The sequence below is a fragment of the Plasmodium fragile genome (assembly GCF_000956335.1).
Source record: "Plasmodium fragile strain nilgiri unplaced genomic scaffold supercont1.1, whole genome shotgun sequence".
NCBI lineage: Eukaryota > Apicomplexa > Aconoidasida > Haemosporida > Plasmodiidae > Plasmodium > Plasmodium fragile.
In genome coordinates, this window is record NW_012192581.1 from 94,765 (window position 1) to 121,015 (window position 26,251).

At 44.4% G+C, this 26,251-nt stretch overlaps 6 protein-coding genes across 6 annotated transcripts; 3 read left to right on the forward strand and 3 right to left on the reverse strand.

Moving 5' to 3' along the window:
- Positions 1-1,626: 1,626 nt before the first annotated feature.
- Positions 1,627-8,492, forward strand: AK88_00023 (uncharacterized protein; the record flags this gene model as incomplete). The annotated part of the gene is made up of 4 exons (XM_012477674.1): positions 1,627-7,012; positions 7,138-7,295; positions 7,438-7,695; positions 7,884-8,492. The coding sequence occupies 4 exons, from the start codon at positions 1,627-1,629 to the stop codon at positions 8,490-8,492; spliced, it is 6,411 nt and encodes a 2,136-aa protein (XP_012333097.1).
- A 631-nt stretch (positions 8,493-9,123) lies between these two features.
- Positions 9,124-13,417, forward strand: AK88_00024 (uncharacterized protein; the record flags this gene model as incomplete). The annotated part of the gene is made up of 6 exons (XM_012477675.1): positions 9,124-9,261; positions 10,355-10,917; positions 11,179-12,127; positions 12,318-12,402; positions 12,571-12,610; positions 12,751-13,417. 6 exons carry the CDS (start codon positions 9,124-9,126, stop codon positions 13,415-13,417), a joined length of 2,442 nt encoding a protein of 813 aa, XP_012333098.1.
- A 440-nt stretch (positions 13,418-13,857) lies between these two features.
- On the reverse strand, positions 13,858-14,909 carry AK88_00025 (prefoldin, alpha subunit; the record flags this gene model as incomplete). Its single annotated transcript, XM_012477676.1, has 3 exons — positions 13,858-14,141; positions 14,291-14,630; positions 14,793-14,909. The coding sequence occupies 3 exons, from the start codon at positions 14,907-14,909 to the stop codon at positions 13,858-13,860; spliced, it is 741 nt and encodes a 246-aa protein (XP_012333099.1).
- Positions 14,910-16,303: 1,394 nt separating this feature from the next.
- On the forward strand, positions 16,304-16,714 carry AK88_00026 (uncharacterized protein; the record flags this gene model as incomplete). Its single annotated transcript, XM_012477677.1, has 1 exon — positions 16,304-16,714. One exon carries the CDS (start codon positions 16,304-16,306, stop codon positions 16,712-16,714), a length of 411 nt encoding a protein of 136 aa, XP_012333100.1.
- Positions 16,715-17,086: 372 nt separating this feature from the next.
- AK88_00027 (diphosphate-fructose-6-phosphate 1-phosphotransferase) lies at positions 17,087-21,757 on the reverse strand (the record flags this gene model as incomplete). The annotated part of the gene is made up of 5 exons (XM_012477678.1): positions 17,087-17,176; positions 17,319-17,393; positions 17,560-18,076; positions 18,223-20,045; positions 20,255-21,757. 5 exons carry the CDS (start codon positions 21,755-21,757, stop codon positions 17,087-17,089), a joined length of 4,008 nt encoding a protein of 1,335 aa, XP_012333101.1.
- A 1,343-nt stretch (positions 21,758-23,100) lies between these two features.
- Positions 23,101-25,415, reverse strand: AK88_00028 (uncharacterized protein; the record flags this gene model as incomplete). Its single annotated transcript, XM_012477679.1, has 9 exons — positions 23,101-23,265; positions 23,436-23,534; positions 23,691-23,776; positions 23,935-24,206; positions 24,349-24,420; positions 24,547-24,634; positions 24,842-24,940; positions 25,097-25,214; positions 25,362-25,415. 9 exons carry the CDS (start codon positions 25,413-25,415, stop codon positions 23,101-23,103), a joined length of 1,053 nt encoding a protein of 350 aa, XP_012333102.1.
- Between the last annotated feature and the right edge of the window lie 836 nt (positions 25,416-26,251).

The following is a 26,251-nucleotide window of genomic DNA, read 5'->3' on the forward strand; positions in this document are numbered from 1 at the left end:
AAAACGGAAACCAAAAAAAAAAACAGAAAAAAAAAAATTAAGCACAAACGATTGTTTAACCATGGCAAATTAACCCTTTTATTTTTATTTTCAATTTTAGGAGAAAGCACATTTATATATATATATTATTAATTTGCGCGTATTTTTTTTGGGGTGGGGGCCCATGAGGGCATTTTCTGTTCAAAATTGTACTATAAAAAATATATACGTGTATTTTTTTTTTTTATACATGCTATATATGTATGTATATTATGTTACAATGACAGTGCAGCAATTGTACTTTTGTGCCCCAGATTTCCTACCTACAATAATTCTCACTCTCGCTGGGTGAGCTGCATTGTAAAGTAAATGCGCATTTGTTGCCATTTTTGGCGTTTGTGTTGTGCTTGTTGCGTTTGTTGCGCTTGCTGCGCTTTTCTGCCTTTGCTGCATTCATCATATGGCGCTGAAAACAGGGCTTCCTTCGTCATGCGAACGAATGCAGTGGCGTACGCTCCAGTAAGCTAAACAGTGTACGGCGCAGTCATACGCGAGGCCATATGTTACAGTCACTATTCCTTACATGTTCGCATGCTCATCTCATGTTCGTACCTTGCGCTTGCCACCCTGTTGTATGTACAACTTGTCCCGGGCTAGCGCTGGCATACTAACACTATACCCCCTCTTCTGCTTTCCTTGTGCGCGCCAGCTTCGCCTTTTTTAAAAAATTTGAAGCGCACGTATATAGAAATAAGAATTGACAAGTTGGCCCCTGGAGAGGAAAAACGCAACTTATCCTTTTTTGCCTTTCGAAGGGGAGGGAGATTTTCCTGCAACTTTTTTTTTTTTTTTTTTTTTTTTTTTTTCTTCCCTTCATTTGTGAGGGGGGACAAGTATCACTTAGAAGAATTCCCCCCACATCTCCTGAAAAAAAAAAAAAAAAAAAAAAAGGGAGCCAAAGTGTTAAAAGACGCAAATTTTTGTGGCAACTGTGGAGATCGAGTGGCAGAAGGGATGAAGTATACAATGAAGGGGAGTTACTTTGAGACACCCATACATATGTACACATGACGACGATTTTTTTTTTTTTTTTTTTTGTTTTCTGTAGATCCCTCCAAAGAGAAAAAGTTGTCCTCTGAGCAGATACGCATATATATGATCGGTATATATACCATCGTAGCTGCAGTAGAGGGGAAGAGGTCCACATGTTGTGTTACTTTTGTCTGAATGCCCCCGCATTAAGTGATCGCCCTGGTTGCTCGACTATTCCCCGTTGTAAGTTATAATATCGTGTGCAAGCTTGCCAACTGAGCACCACCAACGGGAGAGCAATCCCCTCCTTTTTGCGTGCGGAAGCAGACCCTAAAAAGTATGACACTCCCCCAACGGGAATAGAGAACGCACATCAAGCCACAGAGAAGGATCGCAAAAATAATTAATTAAAAAAAAAAAAAAACGCACCTCCATCCGAAGCGTGTGACAACAACACGGTTTTATAACTTAAGAAGAAGTGCAAAAAAAAAAAAGGAGTAACCCCCGCTTTTGCCCAGTGGAAGATACATACATACAGTACAAGGACGCGTAACGAACGTTTTGCCCCATTCACACATTCGTGGCTCTGTTCACATCTGCAATCGAGCACTCGACATGGATCAGGGGGCGGAAGAAAGCGGAAGAGGCAGCGTGGAGAGTGACGGAAACCATGCCTACCCAAACCACTTTGTAAGTTCAAGTAAATACATAAATGGACTTTTTTACAAAAAGGGCAAGGATGCTTCTATACAAAACGGTAACGGTAATGGATTCATCGTGGGGGGCACAGGTGCACCCATTGACTATCAGCCCTCAACAGTTAGCGCCTCGATCATTGGTGAGAAGGATGACTGCTTCCATCAGAACGAGTGCAAGGAGGGAAACCCACATGGAGAATCGGCGGGCCATCACGGCGGCATCCCAAACGGGGATGGCATCGGCCATATGAATGGCTCCATTAACAGGAGCGGCAGCATCAATGGCAATGGCTTGATCAACGGGAATGGCCTGATCAACGGGAGCGACGGCAATCATATGTCGTACAGCTACTCAAGCGAACTTGGCACCATGATGGAAGCGTGCTCGAGCCACCACATAAATGGAAACATAGACCCATGCCACGACGAAAGTGAAAGCGGAGCTGACGTCACTAAGCATGGCATGAGCTCCATGAACAGTATGAATGATAATGTGCATGCACAAGTACAGTATGATCAGTTTTGCGGCTTAGAAGAAGTAGGATATCACCCTGGGTCCCCTTTTAATGGGGGAGATAAACCCATGTCGGTAGTAAAGGCAGACGTAGGTTTCATGAGTTCAATGAAGAGTTCACGCGAGATACACTTTAGAAGTGGGAAAATTGAGGAGGCAGATGGATCAAGTCAAGATTATCATCACTCTCTTAGTAATGGAACGAGTGCACCTACCCGCAGCGAACAAGTGCCAAATGGGTACAGTGAAAATAATACATCTTCTGGTAAAGGGGACCATATAGTTCAGGTGAAGAAGAAAAAGAATGTTACATTTACCAGCGAGAACAACGTGTTTAATATCCCCCAGGGGGTAATGAACAAGGATGACTCGTTTGCATATTACACGAATGGGGTTATGGAGAGCGATGTTTGTGGCATATCAAATGGTGATTGTATTGTGGGGGGAGAAGAGGAGCAGAACTCAGGTGAAAATACAAAAATGAAGAAGATACACGGGAATGCTTATAGCACCACGGAGGAGAACGGCACGAATAGCGACATGTATAATTACATTACGCTAAAGCAAAACAACCATACCTACCACCCGAACAGCGTTAATAATAATTATATAGAATACGACATGAACAATAACGAATCCTTCTTCCCTAGTATGTCATCCGGATTGAAAAATGGCTCAACGCCGAGCAACACGTTCTGTGCGAATGGCGAAGGAGACGTTGGGGGAAACTTGGACCATCCTGTTGAAGGGGGAGGGGACATTTCTTCACCCATTTCTCAGGCCATGCAACACGGGCCGTACAATACCTGCAGCACCGGTCCGCATGAGTGGGTATATAAACAGGGAAGTCAAGATGAAGGTCAGGTAGGAAATGTGTCAAATGTAGTTAGCGGCAGCTTGGCTAATGGAGACCTGTCTGGCGAGGCCCCTATAAGTGATAACCCAGTGAATGAGCAGGAAGGGAAAAAACCTGAGGGGGGTGGGTCGACCTATTTCACTGCAGAAGTTTCAAATACAAACGACACGACAGTCAACGCCATGTATGATGGTAACAGTTACAAGTCGTCCAATGGGGGGAAATGGAGTGGTCTTCCAGTGAGTGGCGAATCAATGAATGGAGCTGCTAACCAAATGTCAGGACGAGGAGGTGCTTTAAATAAACACGACAAAAGTGTTACCCTAAACGGGAAGATAAAACAGACGATGGAACAATATAAAACAAAGGGCCGTCCTAAGAGTGTTAGCTTTAGTAAAAAATTAATTTCCTCCAAGGGTAAGGAGAAGACGAAGTTGTATAACCATCCTCCGCATATGGTCAATCGATCTGGCGGGATAAATCAACCCAACAAATATTTCTCGAACCCTCTCCACACACTCAATGCGAACATGCTTCCGCTAAATGCTCCACTCAAGCATGGAGTTCACGCGGGGGACATGAGCGCTTTGTACCGCATGAGCAGCATGAGCGGCGTCTCACAAAACGGAAACGAAATGGCCGATGTGAAAAAGCAATTCGTTATGAGGTACCTCAGTGATGTGGAGAAGATGTATCAAATAAGGGACAGAATCAAGCAGTACGAAAGTAAAGTTAGTATGAGCAGGGCGGACGACAGAGAAGGAAGAGGACCAGCGGCGGCAGCGGCAGGAGCAGCAGGAAGAAGAAGAGAAAGAAGCCGCAACTCCAACAGCCTCCTAAACTACTACAACATATTGGAGCTTCTCTACAGGTCCAGTGTAAAAAAGAAAAACATAAATGACAAGCGGATCAGGACTTTGTTATATGTATTTAAGTATATTAAAAATATCGAGCGCAGGAGAAAAAAAAAAAAAAAAATTTACCTCTTCGACGCAACCACTCTGCGTCGTCTAAACAGGCAGGTCGACCTGTACATTGACTTTGTGGAGAGGCGGGAGTATAGAAGCGACTTGGCAGCACAGTTGAGCATGTCGGAGGGGGGTCCGGAAGAGAAGCCAGAAGAAAAGGAGCCCATAGGCCAAGGGGCAAGTGATGAACAAACTAGTGACAAAAAAGGAAGTGATAAAACACAGAACGATCAGAGACAGCGCACGACTCACAGCAAAGTCCACAGTCAGTCCAAGTTTATTCAAAACTTGTTAAACAAAAGGTCTAACCTGTATTGCACCTCCCCCGGGAAAGTGGACCCGGTACACAGTGAGAGCTTTTACTTCCACCATACGTTGAAGCAGGTGAACTACTTGTGTAATTTGCTCGTCTACGTGCACTTTATCATTTTGAAGTACGTGTCCATCTTCTCCCTCTCCGAGTGGAATGCCCTGCTGTTTCGCGACATCGATTTGTTTAACTGCGCAAAGTGGGGGCCCTCCGCGGGGGATGAAACGGCGGAAGTGAAGGACGAAGCGAAGGGTGAAGCGAAGGATGAAGTAGCGGAAGAAGTGAAGGAAGAAGTGAAGGAAGAAGCGAAGGACGATACGATGAACGATGCGATGGACGCAGCGGGGGAAGGGGATCCCCAAAGCAACGCAGGGGCCACAGAAAATGAAAAGAGCACAAGTGGGAATGGACCCGAAAATGACACCGTTACTCAGAAGCAGGGTGAACCCCACCCAGACGCAAAAACAGTGGAGAAGCTGAACCCACTCCTCATGAACAGAGAAAACACGATTGACATAAACTACTACGAGTATGTGATCGAGCCGTTCGACTTTTACTTTTATGAAAATGTGTACAATGAGATAAGCACTTACCTGCAGATGGCCCAGAACAACGCGGTGGTGAATGGTGAGGCTGCCTCCACGGAGACGGCGCAGCTGCTGAAGACCTTGCCCTATCAGTACTACGAGTTTGTGGAAATTCTGAACAAAGAAATTATGAACGTGAGGGATTTAGTATATCGCAACAGGTACATCCGATACCTCTTCTATTACATTTATCAGGACAATGGAGACGATCTTCTGAACTCAGTAAATCGTATTTTCAATTTCGAGAAGAAGAAACTTCAACTGTACAAGCTACAGATGAAAATGAGGTACAACATATTTGTGTCTCGTTTTTTTGAGCATAAGTACGTTGATGTCAAGTGCCCTGATAAGGAAAAGAGGCATGAGGAGTTTGAGTCATGTGGACTTAACTTCATCGAGGCAAAGGAAAAGTTGTTCACCTACCTCTTTGCCCAGTATAAGGAGCACTACTGTGCGTACCAGGCGAGGGTCCAGCGACTGCGGGAGGGCACGCGGAGGGCCCTCGGCATACCAGAAGAAAAATTCCCCTACGTCAGAAGAAAAATAAACTTTTACTCGCAGCACTTTGACGATTTGAAGAGGCGCTGTTCTCGCCGTGTGGGGGACGCCGCGCAGGCGGTGGAAGGGGCAGACGAGACGACCTTAACCGATCCGTACGAGCGGCAGAAACTCCAATTCGACGTCGCGTACGAATATGTAGAGTACATATTCAATAAAAAGTACGCCCTGATCATAAACAGCGAGAAAAACAACTCCAGGAAATTGAAGGCCGCCTACATCGTGAACCGAAATTTGAAGAACGACGAAAACCTCGTAATCGTCACGTCCGTATTGAACGTTATAAAATGGAAAAGTTTGTTTCAGGCCTTCGAAAATGTAACCGTGTATCTGAATGAGGAAAGTATTGTGGAAAATAAAATTGAAACGGAGAATAAGAACCTAATCATCTGTGTCGATTTCTTACCCAAAATTCTACACGTGCCGTGTGATGTGATCATCCTTGATATGGCTCACTTCAATTTGCTGAACAAAATTAGCATTTTAAATGACTTGCGTTATTTGGGCTTTTCCAGGAGGATAATTATTTTGAATAATTTGTTGAATGAAAATTGGACTCTGTTGTCGTCCCTTTTTTTTCTGAACAGTGCCCTTTTCGACAGCTCCGTCATGTCGAGGATCCAACTGAGTCAGAGTGAGGAGGACAAGAAGGTGTTGAGCGACCTGCTGCGCAGCTTCGTCGCTCACTTTTGCGTCATCAACCGGGTGAGGGGTGGTCCAAGCGGTGATAGAAGTGGTGATGCAACGTACGGAGTAGTGCCCGCCGAACCAGTCCCCGTGTCGAGGAACAGGAGGTGCTTCCTCATAACCTACATGAGCGGCATACAAAAGTTCATCTACGACAACGTGAGCGACGAGCACAAGTGGGACGCCTGCGTGCACCCCTTGCTGCTCCTCGACGAAAGCAATTTCTTCCTCAAAGACTTTAACATTTCAGAAAAATTTGATCTCCTGAAGAACATTATAAAAAAATTTCACATGTTGAAGAAGCGGATCCTTCTCTGCTACTCTGGGGAGGACAAGTTGGAAAAGTTAATCAAAATTTTGCTTTACGTGCACATGTTGAACGACCCATCCATTGTGTCACCATTCGACGTAGCACGGCACAAGGACACTTTAAATGTGCAACAGTATGATGTAGCAGTGGTGGTGAATGACCATATAGAATACTTAACGTACTTTGAGGATCAACCCATCGCTTGCTACCTCCTCATTTCGGCCTTCACTAAAGAGGAGGAAGGTGTACTCGAAACCGTTAAGCATAAGAAGGAGATCCATTGTTACAAGAAGAAGAAGGAAGCGTTGATGCGTTCTCGTAAATCATGCAGAGATGACCTTTACAGATATTACGTAAATAATATGATTTCTGAAAATGACGAGCAGTTCTTGCTGTTCAGCATTATTGACCAGAAGGAGAAGGTGTACTGCAATACGTCCTACGACGAGGTGGTGCTTCCCACTTGCTTCGTCTCGACGCTGGCTCAGTGTGAAGCGGCCGTGGGCTACTCGGGTATGTGTGCTAGACGGGAGCGGCGCACCGTGTGTGTGCTCCACATTTGTTCCGTCGCAAGTCTTCCCCCCATTATTCATCCTCACCGTGTAAAACTTCTTGTCACTTCCTCCCCCTCCCCACAGAGCACTGGCAGGACATAAAGAACGCCCATAGCTTCTGGAACTTCAACAACTTCAACCGAGACAAGGTCATCTTCTACCTGGACAGGAAAAACACGGTGTACGACAAGTACGAAAACGTGGTGTGCCCCATGTCTGAGGAGTACATAGCCCCCCCCCAGGTTAGCCATCGCGCCAGCGTGCAGCAATGCGTGATTGGATCTGCGTGTCGCCGTTTGCGCGAGGCGTTTCCCTTCACTGCCACGGGCGCTATAAAAACGGACGCCGCCATTTTCGTCGACGTGCCATTCCCCCCCGACGCAGATTTACTACTACCTGACGAACCCCATGAACGAGAAGAACACCTTCAACACCTGCCTGTCCCTGGCGGTGGACGAAATTATACAAGAGCTGAACCGCAAGAAGGAGCTGGACGAGTTTGATGAAATGAAAAAGCTCACCCTGTTGAACATTAAGGAGAAGACCAGCAAGAAACATTTTTTGTCCATCCGTAAGGTGGAGAAAATTCTCTCTGAGTTTTTAAATGAAAACAAGAAGAAATCCTTCGAGCACTTTTTGAAGGTAATATATGATTGTGCAAAACAGCACGGAAAAAGAAGTTGTGCCTACCTTTGGCAGCGTGTGTCAACTGCACATGTTGACTAACATGCGTGGAGACATTGCTGCTGCCGCGTTTCCGCGTCGCCCTCCGAACGCATGACTTGCCTACTCACCGCTTGGCACATTTTTTTCATTCACCACGTTTATAGGGGTGTGAGAGCTACGGACAAGTGATCACCAAGTGCAAGGAGAAGCTGTTCGTCACCTTCAACAAAACGTACAACGTGCACTTTAAGTACTTTGAAGATTTCTGGCTTGACGAGGAGAAGAAGAGAAAGGAAAAGTGGAAGAAATTGTGGCATTTGCACGAGACCAAGGAGAAGGAAGGCAACGACGATAACAGCGGCAGCGGCGGCGGTCCGTCGGGGGAGAATAACCAGGACAATGAGGCGGATAACCTCATCAACAGCATCTTTCACACCATAGTGAGTGACAAAAATGAGTCCAATGATAGCTGCCAGGCACACAATGCCTTCGTCGATAGCGAAAAAACAAAGAACGAATTAAATTTCCTTGAGAAGAAAAATTTCCGCATTAGACTCTCTTCCCAATTGTTTGATGAAAAGGAATTCGACCAGCTGTTTATTGACAGGAAAAAGATTTGTTTGGCTAATGGCGATAGCCAAAAGGACGATAACAACTCGTGCTCAGTGGAGGAAGAGGAAGACGAGGAGAACAAGGACGACAAAGACAAGAAGACCTGCTTGTATATTGAACGGAAGGAGGGCGAGGAGCCGTGTAATAAGGTGTATCCCTAGCCAAGGGGAAAAAGAAAAAATATATATATACACATAAATACGTATGCATGTGCACATGTGCCTGTCCCGCCAGTTGTCAGAAGGGAAAAAAAAACAAAAAAAAAAAAAAAGATTTTCTAGCGGGGTAAAAAACGAACAGAGCAATACGAAATGCATCCGCAACATTTTTCAAAAGAATCCCAAATGTATTACTAGCAAGGCCAAAAGAGAAAGCAGAAAAAAAGGGACACCCTTTTTTTTGTTACGCGCCCCCTCTCAAAATGCGCTTATATGTATTTTACACCCCAAGGGGGTTGAGTAGTGCGTTAAGAAAAAAATAATATACCCATGTGAATGAAAACATGCACAAAATGGAATTCTTTAAAAAAAAAGAAGAGGACGAGATGCATTCAGTTACCGTCCAAGATCCACTGAAAAAGAATTAAAGCACTCGCGCGCAGTACAATAAGGGTAATATAGGGGCAAGCACATTTTGCATACTTCCGGCAAGGAAATAGGAAGAGCTTTAATTTTTAACATTTTTGCCATTACCTTTTTGTTTGACATTTTTAAGTCTTTTCTTTTTTTTCTTTTTGTGCTTTTGTTTTTCCCCTTTTTTGTTGTTTTTTTTTTTTTTTTTTTTTTTAATAACATGGACATTCAAGAAAAACTGCACGAGGTGAAGAAGCTGCTGGAGCTGCAAACCTGCAAAAAGGACGAATCGAGGGAAAGTCTGATAAAGCTGATGAGGGAATTGTATTTGGCATATATGCTTCACCGGACTGAGGAGGTGAATAAATTTTTGAAAATAATACAAAGAGTGGAATGGGAAAGAGAAAGCACTAGGAAGGGGGCTACAAAAAGGAGGGAAAAAAAAAAAAAAAAAAAACATGTGCATGCGTATGTAAACGTGACTGTGGAATAATTCAAAGGCACAACACAAAATTGCAGTGTAGCCATATTTTTACACCCATCATGTCCGTGTGTATTGTCGTTTTATCACCCCATTTTTTGCATATTATAATGGGAAAAAAGGAAAAAGAAAACAACGCTGCTATATTACACTAGAACAATCCGCTGTAATGTCTTCCCTGTGTGGTTCATACGCATACGTACAACGCTTGTGTGTCTATCCCCATTTGCACGTGTGCCATGGGACGCTAATTAAAAGTTTGAATATTACACCTGTCAAGGGGAAGTATAAAGTATTCTGCGCTATTAGATGGTCTTCCCATTTCTATTTTATTTCATTTTTTTTTTATTAATACGTTATTTGCAAACCTTCCAATGTCATGCTTCCTCGTCCTTTTTTTCTTTTTTTTTTTTTGTTTACCTTCAAATGTGAAAGTGAACACCCGCCCAATAACTTCGCCATTTGTCCATCTCTTTTTTTGTCTTTTTAATTTGCTTCCATTCGTTCGATATATAATGTAGGGGCTAGCCCACGTGGTGCGCACAAACTGTGGACAATAAACCGCTTACATGGAGCTGCGGAAAGCGCTCTTAACGTTTGACATTTGGCGTTGTTTGCTTAGAATGAATCGATAAACCGATTCTTTACGACTTGAGTTTTGCAAAGATTCCTTGAGGAGCCTTTGCGGGTTTTGCGTCCTATGTGGTGTGTGTACGTGTTCCTCACGGTCTTTTTGTTTTGTTTTGTTTTTTTTTTTACGGCTAGTTGTTAATAAAAAAATATGAATGGGTCAGGCAAAAAAAGAGAACAACGAAAAAGCTAGCCACACTGGGGGGCCAACTTGCACACACGCATAGACAAGGCAGCACTCCTACAAGACGCCCCGCCCCCCCAAACGACATACTCATTTTGACACTCTCCCTCAACACTCCTCCCCCCTGTTCTTTTTTTTTTTTGTCCATATTTGCAGCAGAGAAGTATAAAAGAAAAGGCCATTCTGCGCCTTCTGCTTGTCCATGTGGACAGCGAAAATCACACGAGCAATAGGGAAAAAATCCTAATGGTCAATTTAATAAGGCTAATTGAAAAGGATGCCATGGAACTTTTTTCGTGCTATCCAAACATTTGGAAGGGAAATAACTCCCCTTTTTTTTTTTACATTTTGGCGGCACAACATGTTGAGAAAAATTTGAGTACCAGTTTTTTCTCCCTCCTTAAAATCTCAAACTGCGCTTACAAAAATATGTACATAGCTTTGCTGCTCTTCAGTTCGAAGGACTTTGAAACGAAAATGAGATGCCTGAAGTATGTTTTTAACCAATGTGTGCTGATGAGTGATGGGAATGCACATGAAGGGAAGAAGGAGGTCGGCCAAGTAGCACGCACGATTTCCTTTACCGAAGCAACACACTATTTCCACTTTCTAGTGGAAGAAAACGAACCTATATATGTTGAAAGACAGATGAGTTGCTTTTTCTTTTCTGTGATAAATGATTTAATCAGGCAGGACTACGTGGCTTTGCTGAGGGAGAGGTACTGCAAGGAGGGGAGAACCCTGACTGTTCATGTCCCTCTTCTGGGTGGAGTTGGTTGCATATCATGGGGAATCCAACATACATATGAACAATTTGGTGCATAGAGGCACATGTACATACGTACGCCCCCCCTTATGTCATGATCAAATGGGGAGCCGTGGCGTACGGAGTACATGACTACACCCACAAAATGAATTGCGCTACCCCCGAGCTACGCTACAATGCAAGGTTGTAACATTCGGCCCGTTCCACTTTGCAGGAAAAGGGAGAACGACGAACTTCGGTTGAAGCTCCTGGTGAAAGGAATGAGCAAGGAAAAGTCAAAAACGAAAAATAAATACGTGCATGACCTAATTCTCTACACTTCCAGTAGAAACATTTTAAGTGCCTACTTTAACAACAATGAGGATGCCATTATGAGTGAGCATCTGAGGGGGGGTGAACAAAATTTGGGTAAGAAACAGCACGCAGAGGAGAGCCGAAAAGGGGATTGCTCCAATGGGTATTGCCTCAACGGGGAAGGAAGCAAAAAATTAAGCACACCTAAAAGGGGAAGCACACACTGCAACGGAGCAGCAGAGGAAGAAGCAACCCTATGCTCTACCATTGAAAAGCACTACGATGTAGACTTCCTCAGAGGCATTTTCTTATATGTAAAAAGCATGATAAATTGTTATTACGACATTTTTGTAAAGGAGAAAAAAGGCAGCTCGGTTGAGATGAGGAGGAATTACTTCACCTGTTTCATGAACCATAGTATAACCATCTTGATCCACATATGCTTGTTGGACAATAACTTTATCAGCAGCTGTTATGAATTGATAAAGGATGTTAAAAAGAAATTTGAAGTTCACATGAACACATCTATCATCGTTCCTATGGCAAAATTTATTTTATTTTTTTCCTCACCCGAGAAATTTTTTCAAGTGTCTAATTATCTCCTTACCCATTTTGTAATGGAATTTAAAAGCTACCTTGCAGCCGTAACCTTGTTTGACTTCATCATGAGCAATATTAACATTCTTCATCAAAGGAAATTTTTTTTTAAAAAATTTTGCTCCATCCTATTGAAGACCTATTTTTTTCACCACCATATTTTCAAGCATGACTTGATTGCCCTTTTGCCTTGCTTAATCGATGAGAATAATTACAAAGACGTTTTTTATTTCCTTCTCTACGCCCCCGTGTTAGTGGACCTGGATGAAGTGGTATCACAATGGGGAACAAAAAAAAATTGTTGCACCCATAAGGTGGAGTCACCAGGGGGAAATAAAGGGGGAGAGCAGGAGGAATTCCCTTGTGTGTGTATAGTTTAGTAGAATTAGAGAATTTTTATGTGTTGCGTCCACCCTAAACCTTCACATGACTATTTTTTTTTAATCACATACGGATGCTCAGGAAAGTACCGGAGAGTTGAATTCACCAAAAGGAGGAAGCAGACTTTCTCCTACGGGTAGCGATTTGAGGGGTACCCACAAAAAAGGTTCGTTCTTGCGTGTACATTTGGACAGATAGAAAACGGTGTTTCCCTTATGCGGACGTCTGTCCTCCCCAATGTGCGGCCCGTTATTTCTAACTTTCTCTTCCTTGTTTCTTCTCACACATTTCACATCACTGTGTGTGTCCCCTTCCAATATCTTAACCCACGCAGCGGTGCTCATCCAGGACTTAAGCGGGCTCACATTACACGGGTAGGCGTGTTTCCCCTGGGCGCATGGCGCTCCGCATGAGTGGACTTTTTACCCTTCCACTTCATCTACGCCCACTTTCAGCGCCACTCACACGCACGCACATATACACGTACATGCATACATACACGCGCACTCTGTAGAGACACGAAGAACAAGCGACGCATGGAGGACATACGAGAGAACATGCACAAATATTTCAGGGCCTACTTCGAGACGGTCCTGATGATCGGCGCGGGTGGCGATCGGAGAGGCAGTGCATGTGGCGATGGGACGGGAAGCTGCCCCCCCTGGAGGCACGAACTAACAAAAATCATTTTGCTCAGGTTGGCTTGCCCCGACATTCTAATCATACTAAATAAGGAAAGCATAAAGGAGATGCTCAAACATATTAGTCACTCAGTTCGCTGCAATCCCAATCTGTTGATTCTACTGAAGGATGAATTTGTACAATTATTACAAAATGAATCTTCCATGTACTACCACTTGGTGAGTGAAAAAGTGTTGCAGATCGTCGCGGAGAATACGAAACGTATGAACATTACTTATGGTGACATTGAAAAGTATTACGTCACTTTACATTCTTTTTTCTCTGGGGGAAATTACAAGGAGGTAAAGTTTTGGGTGTCCTTAATTCATGCCTTTACCAACATAGCCGTATACTGCCACGACTTTGCTGAAAGCGTTTTACGTGTGTACGCTGCTTTTCTTTCACGGAGCGACGTAACTCTAATGCTCAAGCACATCGTCACTGAGCACGTGGGGATGATAAAGAACGTGTCTTATGCAAAGGGAGAGTTTTTTTCCTAGCTGAGCAACAAAAAAATCAATCCATGTGTATTCTACACCTTTAACGAGACGCGTTTGATTGAACATTTGGTGGGGTCGCCTGTCTGCGTGCTTCCAACCATGCGTAGTGAATTAAAAAAAATTAATAAATAAATAAGACATTGTAAAATGAGGTAGGGCAACTGAACACAACAACTGGGGACAAGCACACCTTGCAAAAACAAACACCCAGTGGTATAACTTGTGCGCTCGCTAAAATGAGGCTGACGCAGGGATGTAGGTTCGGAAGTAACCACGTGGTTGCACTGGAGCAGAATCGAGCAACTCTCTTTTTTCTAACAAAAAAAAAAGGTGACATGGAAAATATGTGCCAAATTGGGTACACGGCACAAAAAAAAAAAGAAAAAAAAAAGAAAAAAAAAAATGGGGGGCTTCCTCCTTCACTGCACCGCTTCTACATTCTACGGATTGGCAGTGCGCGGAGTGCCCTGCTGCACATTCGCATTTGCCCCCGCAGTGGCAGCTCCTGCGGCAGTCATTTGCATCTGCCTCTTCAGCTGAATGTAATTTTTGCAAAGGTCTATTTCGTTTTTTTTTTCTATAAGTGTAATTTTGAGTTTTTTTATTTGTTCATTTAGCTTGCTTATTTTATTATTGAAGTACTCGATGGTCTGCTTGGCGTTCCTCTGCACGTAGTAGTTGGTCCCCATGCGTATGAGGAAGTTTTCCGTGTCCACGATTTTGCCTGCGGTGGTGGGGCGGCGAAGCGGTAGTGCGATTAGTGCGGTAAGGCGATTAATGCGGTGCAGCGAAGCGGCAATCTTCACGCGCTGCGCGACGGCTGTGCACCCTGCTCAGCTTCTAACAAGGTTAATCGGCCAACCGCTTCCTTACCCGGGATGTAAACTAGGGACGTGAGGGGGATGTGTACATCTAGCGCCTTTTTCTCTTCATCCTTCTTGTTAATGTCGATCTGGTCGATCAAGGTGTCGAGGTGCTGCAGGCTGTCCTTTGCACTGGCCTCTGCACCTTCGCTGAGAAGTCTCCTGCCAGAAGTCTGTTCCCTATTACAAAGTTTAATCAATTCAGATCGCTCCAGCTCATTCATAAAGGCATTGAAATTTTTTGCTTCGAACTTGCTAGGGTTTAATTGCTCAACGGAGTTTTTGCACTTGTCGTACGTCACCACTGCGCCTTCCAATATGGCGTAATTCTTTTTTATTAGCTTCCATTCCTGTGGAGGGGTAAAAAAAGGATAAGCAGTGACTGACATAAATGAAATGCTTAACCGTTTAAAGATGAGCAAACTGGGGTTATACACTTGCCACACGTGAAGGACATTTGACTGAGCGGCTGGCAAAATGACACGCCCATGTAGGCAGTTCGCGTAGCATACCTCCTCCAGCTTCAACGTCAGTGATATGAGCTCGTCCAGCCCCAGCGAATTCAACTGAATGACCACGTTGGGCTGCTCCCTCTCCTTCTGCTCAATGATCTCTAAATCGCACGCCATTGTAACAGGTGAAGAATACACACACAGAACAGTACACGCAGAAGAGAGCAAAGAACAAGTTCATGAGGCCGTCCGCGGTTCAGGGTTCACGTCAGGGGGGCCAATCTACACACCACCAATGAGCAGGCAAACAATACACACACAATATGAGGGGGGAGGGAAAATGCCTTTGGGATTATCTCACACTATTCCGTGATGCGAAACGTGAAGCGCGCACTCTGCCGAAAGAGGAATTGTTAAACTTGCGGAGGTTGACGTGGGGTCACTGCATATGGGGCCTTTAATGCGATTTCACAAAATTGGAAATGCTGATGTGCGCCGAACGAATGCCCCTCATATCCACTCGAGGATGACGTATCGAATAAACCTCACACAAATACACAGTTTCCAATTTTGTATATTTTCCTCACCGTAGGGAAGGAAAAAAAAAAAAAAAAAAAAAAAAAAAAAAAGAAATGCCGAATAAAATTCCCCAGTGTAGCAACGTACGTACGAGGAGGTATACAGTGCCACGTGGCGGGAAAAAAAAAAAAAAAAAACAAAGGTTACGCCTTACAAAAACAGTTTCTCATTCGGTAGGGTATATTGCAAATTGTGTAACCACGCGGGACTACTCGATATATCACTGCCTCCTCACGTTGTGTTGAAGAAAAAATGAAACGGAACATGGCAAGGATATGGCGGAAAAGTGCCCATGCTTTTTAATAACAGGGTGATGGAAAAATCCACTCACATACGCACCAAAATGTATGCAAAAAAAAAAAAAAAAAAAAAAAAAAAAAAATAGCACAAGGCCAACGTGAAGGCGACCAACGCTATTCTCAAAATTTTTTTTTTACGAATAAACCTAAATAGGGAATCCGCCGAATTATAGATGATAAGCATTTTTTTTTTTTTTTTTTTTCTTACCCAATTGACAACACTTCAAATTGGAATGCAAATAACGGCGAGTGGATTTCAAAGCCACCCACGTGAATCGAAGCAAAACCAAACCACGCTCAAAACGCAACTGAAAAGAAGTTGATTCTGGCAGGGACGTACATCTACGTGCACTGCAACCAGAGAGAAAATATAAGTCCCTAGGATTGTTTCAGTAGTATAGAGTTTTTCCCCCCCTGCGCAGTCGTCCGGGGTTGTTTCTGTCCCTTGAGCGGTATACGTACCATTATACAAAAAAGGCTGCTTTCTCGCGGGTATATAACTAACCCGGACCAACGCGTCGCCCGTCGCATACGAAAGTACACAGCATTTGCAAACAGGAGAAAAAAGGTGCCCCGCGGAGGGATACTCTCCTAAGAAAAAACAAAAAGGACGCATCTGCCACGGAGTGACTTCTCCGATTGTTACCTCCCACCGCGTCATTCCACTAAACGTAACTCTCTGCACTGCGCCCAATGGACCACCAAGACCTGAAGCCCGTCATCTGGCACAAAACGGAGAAGAAGCCGAAGCCTAAAAACATAGGCGAGGCGAGAAAGCTAGGCATTGATGTGGAGGTGGAGAAAAAATTCCTCGGAGGAAAAAATAAATCCTGCAAGGGAAATTTAATAATAGAAAACAAAGCCAAGATAGAACAGGAAACGGAAAATTTCAGAATCGATAGAGTCACTCCCGTCTTTTCCAGAGCCTTGCAACAAGCAAGAATTAATAAAAAGCTAACACAAGCTCAGCTAGCTAGGCTAGTCAACGAAAGTGAATCTGTTATAAAAGAGTATGAGAATGGAAAGGCTATCCCCAATAATGTTATAATTCAAAAGTTGAACCGCGCCTTGGGTATTAATTTACCTTCCCCCAAGAAGACGTGAAAAAAAAAAAATCCCCCCATATTTGCAGCTCTGAAAATGATGTACACAATACAGCGCATTCGGATGATTGCCCACTTTTGTGTGTAATTTGTACATCACTTGAGCATTTTTTTTTTTTTTTATTTTTTTTTTCACCGCTGGCTCCATTTTTTCCATGTGATTTTTAAATAATTATTCAACTTTTATGTATCTCTCAATGGATGGAATTGGCTTATGGGGGGTGACATATTCACCTCGGCGAGCGTGACCCCCATTTGTATTAATCGGAAAGGGAATAAATAAAAAAAAAGAAGTGGTAGCCTTTCTGTGTAGGTCACCTTTTTTGCATTTCTCCCGGAGTGCATATATGTGTCGCGTGTGTTCACCCCTGCATTAAAAAATGTGTGAGGAACATCCGGGGCTGTCTGTGTTCACTTCATGTTGGTACGGCCCGACGAAGATGTAGCAGTCGTTGTATGCCCACTGCAAATGGGAGGGGGGGGGAATGAATTTGCGACACGTGTGTAGGGGTGAAATGGTGTTGTGTCGTTAGGAGGTTATTTCTATGCCAAGGGAGCGGCGCGCCTTCAATTATATATGCCTTGCAGGCGCAATTTCCCCGTACCGTTTCCGCATTATGCTTGATGGTAGCCATTTGACTCGACTTCACCGACACGGGCACGGGCGCGGCGTAGGGGTACTGAAGGAGGGGGGCGAAGAGGAAGCACGAAAAGATGAACCAATGTTGAGCATGCTTCTACGCATAGCGCTCAGATATGGCCACCCAGGAAGCTTGATAAAAGGCTTAATTGGTTACACATGTTATTAAACCCTGAACCGCTTCGCTCTGTAGGGCGCCCCCTTACCCCGGCTACGCCCCCTGCATCATCTCGATTCACAAAGTAGAAACCGGGGTAGAGGGAGCTGCTCCAGTTTCTCTTATTCAAATGTAGGTGCCTGATGGAGGTGACGTAATTGACCAAGTCATTTTCAATTGCAATGCCAGCCAGCAGTCCATGTGAAAAGGCCAAGGAATTATCAAAGTGGGTTGGGATGCAGCAATTTATTTCTCGGTCTATATTTTTAATTACACAGTTGAAATGCTGGAGGTAGTTTAGGTCATTATAAAGTTTCACATTCCTTGCCATGACGTTTGTATGTACATATTTCATGTGTTCATGGAAGGAATAGGGTTCGTTGCTTTGCTTCGCCTGTTCCATTAGTTGGGTTATGTGTTTTTTGATCCGGTCGATGAGAAAATTTTCAAAATTAGAGTCGACCTCATCATCGTATCGGTTCTCCTTGCGTAGTAGCTTCTCCTTCATGGACCTGGTACAGATGCGCAGCAGCTCTGCGCTTTCCTTGGTCAGTCTGCTCAGCGGCCTGCGCGGGAAGCGACAATGAGGCGATAATAAAGCGATGCTAGAGTGACGCGCACGTGATGGTGAACAGATGGCGAAGAGATGGCGAAGAGATGGCGAAGAGATGGCGACGTGATGGCTGCATAACCGCCACTACGGTGCGCTCACCCGTCGGGGACGTCCGCCTCCTTTATAAGTCTGTCCAGCTCGTCGCCATCCTGCACGTTCTCCTCCACGTCTGCAATCAGCCGAGAGAAGTCACTAATGTTTAGAAGCAAATTGGAGCTGAACAAAATGGTACCGTAATATTTCTTCCTGTTGATTCGCTCAACGATAATATTACAAATATGTCCCACCACCTCCTCCAGACTCAGCATTTGATATTCTATACATTCCCCCACTAAGCAAATATTACAATGGGTTTCTAATTGAACAGACAGCAAGGATAATGAGGATAGGTTGGTGGGTACCTTAACAAAATAATAATAGTTACTTGTATTCACAGCAGAGCTCTGCAAATTTCCAATCATATCACTAATGGTATAAATGATGGAATGGTACCCCATACTACATTCGATCAAATGTGTGTAGAAGCTATTGTATAAGGAGACTGGAACCGTGATGATTATAAGATCATGTTTGTCTTTTATAAAATACTCATTCAAAATATTCATAACAGTAATGACTTTTTCATCTCCTATGAAGACCAAGTGTCTTATTTTCTTCTGTTCGCAATTGCTAATTATTTGCTTGATGTATTTTTCCTGAACGAGGTTATTCACACGAATGACTTCTCCATTGTCTTTTTTCCATTTGAGTTGAACACCCAACAAGGAAGCTCCTCCTAAATTCTTACAAGCACTCATATGATTATCTTTAAGAATATACGTTTCATTAGTGAGTAATCCTTTTATGCCTTTAACAAAACCGATCAGTGTTATGTTGCTCATGGATAATCGTTCGTGAAGCCCCACTAAAACGTTATTAACCCCTGGGACGGGGTGCGAAAGGATGGCAACTCCCACGTTTTTCTTTTCTTGAACGGAGATGTTGTCGCCGCACCTGCTTCTCCCCTTCACACTCCCCTTAACATTCCCCTGTGGCGTTCTAACCACGTATAAATCTCGTATCCTGTGTATGTGTTCAAATGGGGTGTAATTTAGCTTCGATTCGAAGTGGCTCTCCACGTGGGCAATTTCGCTGTTCTGTCGCATGAGGTTTGTGTTGAACTTTACCGGGGTGCTGCTCAGGGCCTTCTCTATGTCGGAGGGGCAGCCACGCGATGGGTGGTTCGCGTTGCCGTTAGCGTCGCTCGACTCCACCAAATAGCCGCCACTCAACCCAGACACGGTAAAGTTGACCCGATTGAACAGCTCCCCCCACTTGGAATCCCACGTGGAAAACGTATTAGAAAAAACCTTGTTCAGCTTAATGAGGGAGTCTACCGAGTTTTCCTCCCCATCGTCTGCCACGCTCCGCTCGAATTGAATCCCCCCATGGGTCCGGTACATGTCTCCATAGAGCAGCGCAGAGCGGTGCTTTTTATAAGTGAGAAAGTACGCACTGTCTAGGTTGACTTTATCTCTTTTAACAAACACCAATTTTTCATCATGACCAACATGTTCACTCTTGTGCGCTGCGGAAGAAATGTGGTTGTGTCCCTCCTCAGGTACTAAACTCCATGTCTTCCCCTCCTTCACCCGTAACAAGCTACACAGGGGTACCCCCACCAGCTGCACCTTCTCCACATTGAGTAACAAATTTTTTATTTTCCTAATAGAGCATAAATACCCGTTGCAGTTATTGTGGGCTATTTCAACACACCCCATACCTAGCAGGTAACTATAAGAAGAGTCGAAATTGGAGGGTAGAGAACAGGTAACCTCATTCGTGTATGCGTGTGAGACGAAGTGGAGGTCTCTCATATGGGTCTGTTCTATTTTTTCCTTCACGCAGGCTAGGAGCAGTTCTTCTGTCTTTAGGCGGGAGTACTGCATGAACACATTTTTTTGTGTGGGGGGGGAGAGAGGAAGCGAGAAGTGGTGAGATGTCATGTGAGGCAAACTTGAGAAGAGGATGAAAGCGTAACAGAGGGCGCTCTCTCCGCTCAATAGGGGGTCAAATTACAAACATCACCCCCATATTGGTGATAAGCCTATTGGGTAGGACAGAAAAAAAAACGAGCGGCGTTGAGACATACCTTGAACGTGTCCGACTGGATCTCCTCCAGGAGAGTCTTCTGGAAAAAGTCGGGCAGGGACCGGAACAGTTCCGCACTGTCTGTACTTGTCGCACCGTCAGGACTTGTCGCGTCGTGTGCACCGCCTGCGCTGGTCGCGCAGTCCGCATAGAACTGGGCAAGTATCCGCGCTCCCGCATCGTCCACATTTGGTACGCTGTGAAGAGCGCGCTTCTTGGCCCAGAGGAGGCTCCTAACCATTTTTTTAAATTCTCCAATTTTACCCAATAGCCCCTCAGGCACAATGACAATGCCATACCTCTTGCTGAACAGGTCGTACCTCTTCTGCACCATGTGGACCATGAAGTCGATTACATCCTTTAGCTTTTTTTTTTTTTTTTTAATTTCTTCGCTGATTAGAACTACGTTTGCCTTAGTTTGTAGGAAGCACTCGAGGGCCACATGACTTGAGGAGTTACCAATGACCCGAACAAAATGGTACCCAGTCTGGTATGTCCTCACATGAGATGTTAAGTAGCTTATGTATTGGCAGTAGGTAAAAACGGTCGTGTCAAATCCAAGTGCGCATTCTACTAAGTCGCTGTCTATCTCGTTGTGCACACTTTTCGGTGCGCACACGATACATGTTTTTTTCCTGCTTCGTTTCTTTCCTCGTCGAGGATACTTGGCCTTTATTTCTGCGTCGCTTAGGTCACTCACAATTTGGTATGTAGGGTCGTCCCCCTGTTCTTCACTCTCACGCTCAGCTGCCCTCGCTAAGAAGTGCACATGTTCAAAGTACTCCGCTAACTCGGTGATTTGTTTCTGGCTGTCTACCCCCCCTACGATAATCAGCCCGGTCAAGTTCAACTGCCTGCAAATCTTAAAGCACTTCCTCTTTCCACTCTCACTTAAAAAATGAAACGAGCTACTCTTCAGCATGTCCAACCCTCCACTGTTTCTAAACATACTAATGTATTCATTTTTGAGCTCCATGAAGGAGTAGTTTTTCACGCCTTCAAAACCGTTGATGAAACCATATAGGGTGTTTTTTTTATTCTTCTTCTTGAGACTGTCTAGCATCCCACATACGATGTTGTGTCCTCCTGGTGCCGGCAAACCGGTGAACAATACGCCCATGTTTATCGTATCACCATCCTGTGTGCTCATGTCGAGCAGCTCCTGGAGTGTGGAATGCTCTGTGCAGCAGTTCCCCCCTGCGCATGTGTCGTCTGCCAGTTTGGTCGAGTCTGTCTCGTCGAAGGACTTTTTCTTATCAACGCCGTTATGCAGCGCCTCAGCCACTGCATCCTCTGCGCATAAGTGAATCACGGGCTTCTTAAATAAATGGGGGAAGTGCTTCTCCAGCACGTCTTCCCATGGGTGCTCTCCCCTAAGGGCATTTTCCCGCGGCTGCTCTCTTATGACTACTTTCCCCTTCAAAACACGCGGCAGCGAAATCTTCTTCTTCCTCCTCTCCTTCTGCAGGTCGCTCAGGTGCTTCTTGGCGTTCTCGATGTCCATTTTTGAAATTTCAGCGGGGCGGCGCGGTTGCGATTGCGATTGCAGTTGCGTTCCCCGCTATCCCTCCCCGGAGCCGCGGTTTCTACGTGGTGCAGCTTCTACAGTGGAGGTGGGGATACCTAAAAAAGGAGCCTCACCTTAAAAAGAACCTCAAGTAGGAAAAGTCCAATTGAGACAACAATTGATTCCTGGTCAGATAAACCGGAAGAGCTACGCACGTGGAGTTTGTCTGTGAGAATACCCCTTCTCACCACATATAACAATTAGGATTCACTTTGCAGAAGAACATTCAATATATATAAAATTAAGTCTACCGTTTAGGGTTTAAAAAAGGGGAAGAAAGGAAGAAGAACGTTTGTTTGTCTGTCTGCACGTATACTTATACATGTATGCGTACATTGAGCAGTGGTATGTTCCGTTTTTTTTTTTTTTTTTTCATATGTATGGTCATAATTTTCTGTGTAAAAATGTAGATATTACTACCCTGGGGGTATATAATATGATTTGTTCCACCAGGGGAAGAAGGAACATCCGATGATCTGTGTTAAGTGTTCTTTTGTTGTGCAGTTGTGTGGAGTGAATGAGATAGCTGCTATAGCTAGTAAGACTTTGTCAATTGAAAAAAAAAAAAAAAAAAAATGGACAGCGACGAAACATACATAATGAGAGGCAGCACAATGTGACGTGACCCCCTCCCCATGGCGTCATAACTCGGCGAAATCATTAGAGTCATCTCAGAGCACCACTCACCTGAGCATGTACAAATGTATACATTTGGGTAAGCCACTGGTGGGGGGGGGAGCCGCCATCTTCCTTGTACATACACCAATTTTTTTTTTTTTTTTTTTTTTTTGGGGGGGGTGAAGGACCATTCCTATAAAGCGTATTCTATACACCAGTGAATAAAATTTCCATCACATACTTCAGTACGTATTCTATGCCTGCATGTTGGAGGGGAGCGATATAAAAAGCGGTTTTTAAATATGGGTCACAAATGGGGTAAAAGACGTAACGGAAAAAATGAACAGTGGCGTTGGACATTCAAACGACATGAATGATTTGCTATCCGGGGGACATCACGCTGGGCACATTACCTTCGTGCTGCAACTCGTTTATGGCACTGGAAGGGACGGGATGGGGGGGAAAAAAAAGGGGGGAGAATGCATGAAATATTGTCGCAGTGCAAAGGGGGACATGCAAAGGTGTAACTACAAATGTCTAAGTGCAAACTTGTGAGTGTATGTGGAGTAGGGTTCAGGGGAAGTGCGCCCATGTCGCCTGTGATCACACACACAGCAATCAACACGTGCCGCCAGTTACGCCAATCACGCCACTCCGGCCAGCTACCTCAATATTTTCTCCTTCTGAGCCTTTTCGTAATCCTCGTAGTGCTTCTTAATCTTGTACTGCTCATAAATGCCCTCGACGATTTTTACACAAGCTGAGTTATTCTTTCCGTAATTTGTTACAATCTTTATTTTGTCCGATTCGGAACATACTTCAAAGGTCTACACAGTGGGGAAAAAAAAAAAAAAAAAGGGGGGGGAGAAAAGACGAGTTGGTGAGTGAAGAGTGGGTTTGGTATACATGTGTGTAAGGGAAGAATAAAAGTGTTCGTTTTTTTTTTTTTTTTGCTCTGTTTTTTTCCCCCTTTTTGCGGCCTCTACACAAGCATTACCTTTATCAAGGGCCACGTTAATTTGTTGTTCTGAATGTCCGAGCCCACCTTGCCTGTCTTCTTGCTGTCACCGAACGCGTCCAAGTAGTCGTCATGGATCTGTGCCGCGATGCGGTGCGGGGTGTGGTGTGACGCGGTGTGAAGTGATTTTTTTATTATTGTTTCGTGCACTGCATTATGCCTCGTGATGCATAAACGGTGGCAGGTTTCATCGCGGGGACGCCGCCTCCCCACTGCGACGTCTGATAAGCCCACCTGGAAGTACTCGCCCATTAACATGGAGATGTCTTCAATTTTTTTGTAAATCAAATTGTCCATTGCAATTCCCGCTAGTAACATGCCTACGGGGAGTTTACCACAAGTGAATTGTGAGACAGAAAAAAAAAATTCAAATGAACTGATTTTATGAAGTGAGAGATTGTCCTCCTCATGGACACTTGTTCATATGGGGTAAAAGGACACAAATGTATGCTACGAGAATTTCTCCCACTGCACGCACCACAAACAATGGGCAGAAAGAAGGAGTAATAGGCCGTCTTGTGAATAATTATATTTTTATACACCTTGAAATTCAACATATTAATATTAATGACTTCCTCCTCTGGGGCGTTTATACTGCTAACGTCAATCTCTCGCTTCATGTCATTGTACTTGTATGAAAAGATATTCGTGTCGAGGTGTTGCCCGATGATTGTTTTGAGCGTGGAGTCTCTGAAGGTTGAAAGGATGTCCACGTAGCAACTCTCGTTCCGCAGGTATATTTCGATCAGCCTGGGGGTTGCAAAAAAAAATAATAAATAAATAAATATTATACTAATGGGAAGACAAAACCAAATACACCCCCATTAATGCATGTTAGCCAAAGGGGATAATGTGACCATTCCCCAATCATTTCCTGTTTGAGGCCTCTTACTTGTAAATCGAGTTATACAAGAGCAGCACGTCGTTCACAGCGTTCTTCGTCTCCACGTCTTTTAAGAGATACCTACGTTGGCGCAACAGCACAAAAAAATGAAAAAAAGAAAACGCATTCCTATATGAAAAAGCTAGTTCGAACAAATGCATGCATCTACATCTCACATGTAGACACATCGTGCACTCGCCCCCTCACCAGCAATATTTTTTTCTTCTCGTCTCTCCTTTGTCCATGATATCGTCCGCCACTAGGAAGGAGGCCTGCAGGATTTCTATGCACCACGCTGCGGAGAGAGAAAGGAGTTTTTTTTGCAGCATGGGGAAACGTGTATATAATTTTAATGGCCATTGTAGCGGAAGGCTTCTATTCCCCTTATGCTACACGGTGCTTCCCTTGCGGGGAGTTCGTATGTGTGCAAGAACACAACGTAGGAGAGCCCAGTTGAAATGTGCCATAAGTACAGAACTCCCCACGATAGACTCGTCTTTACCCAAACAGGCTGCCTTCTCCCACTCGCTGCTGTTGATGTCCCTATTCTTCACATACTCGTAAATGAGAATTACTAATATTCCCCTGTTGTATTTTCCCCCTGGGGGAGAAGTTAAAAGAGACAAAAAAATAAAAATGCGTTTGTGATGTAATCAGGTCGCCACGAGTGCGCTTTCTTTTCGCACCCATACACCACGAACACCCCTGCTGCACATCTACAAGATGAAAGGGTGGGCAGGGGGGATGGAGAACCTACCCAAGCAGTTGTAATCAAACATGACTTTGTAGTACTTGGTGATGTGTTGCTTGATTTCCTCTTCCAGGGCATACTCGTTCAGGTGGTTCAGAAATGCATCTCGGTACTTGTCATACATCTGCGCAAAAACGACAGCATAAGAGAAGGGGGGGGGGGGGAGACCATACAAGGTGTGTGTAGGAATTGGAACTGCCAGCATGCAGGTATATATGTTACTAGCAGGGGAAGTGGCTACACGAGAGGCACACAGTCATCCCCATTTTACATTTCTAAAGAGAGCCAAGCCGCTATCTGCATCCTTTGAGTTTTTCTCCATCATGTTTTCTCCCCCCATGTGTTACACGTCCCTTCTTCCGTTCACACCAGGTGTACGCAAATGTGCGATGCGCCTTTATTATTCTGTATATAAATGCCCTGTTCTTAATTTTGCTGCCGTGGGGTAGGGGAGAAGCACATGTAGGTCATTCACCTGTACACCCATTCAACGCTGCACTCGTTCAGACTACACGCATTCAGACTACACATGCGGGGGGGAGATGCTACTCGGGGAGTTGCTTCAAAAATGTGATTCACGTGGGGGGAGAAATAAATAAAAAAGGAAAAAAGAATAAGGGTGTAGAAAAGTAAACCCCTTGGTTGACCCACCTCATGTGTTTTCCTTTTGCCAAACACAGTTGCCCTAAGAAACTAATTATGTGCGACGGGGCTCTCTCCACGTCATGTGCATTTTCGCAGAGAAACGGTTCGATGAGCTATCAGATATAATTAGGAGGAGGAGAGAAGAGGATGCACAATTTTTTTTTTCCTTCACAGTGAAGGGAAGAACCCTCTACACTCGTGTTGGCACTGTTGTGAGTAGAAGCGGTGTGCTAGCTTGTGCCCTACCGCGTGTATGTGCGTGTCCCAGTTGTGATGTGAAGGCAGCCAAAGGGGTGCTGACAAGAGGTCTCTTCCACCTTTATGCTTTCTCCCCCGGGTGAGGTGTATTAGCAGGTCGACTTTCCTCCCCCCAAAAAAAAAATAAATAAAAAAATACAAAAAAAAAAAAAAAAAATACGTTGGGCATAGGCAAAAGGGGAACATATACAATGACACCTATTTAGCGTCATCCTCCGCGTTCGCGAGGCACAACCCAGTCTCTCACTCCCATCGTGG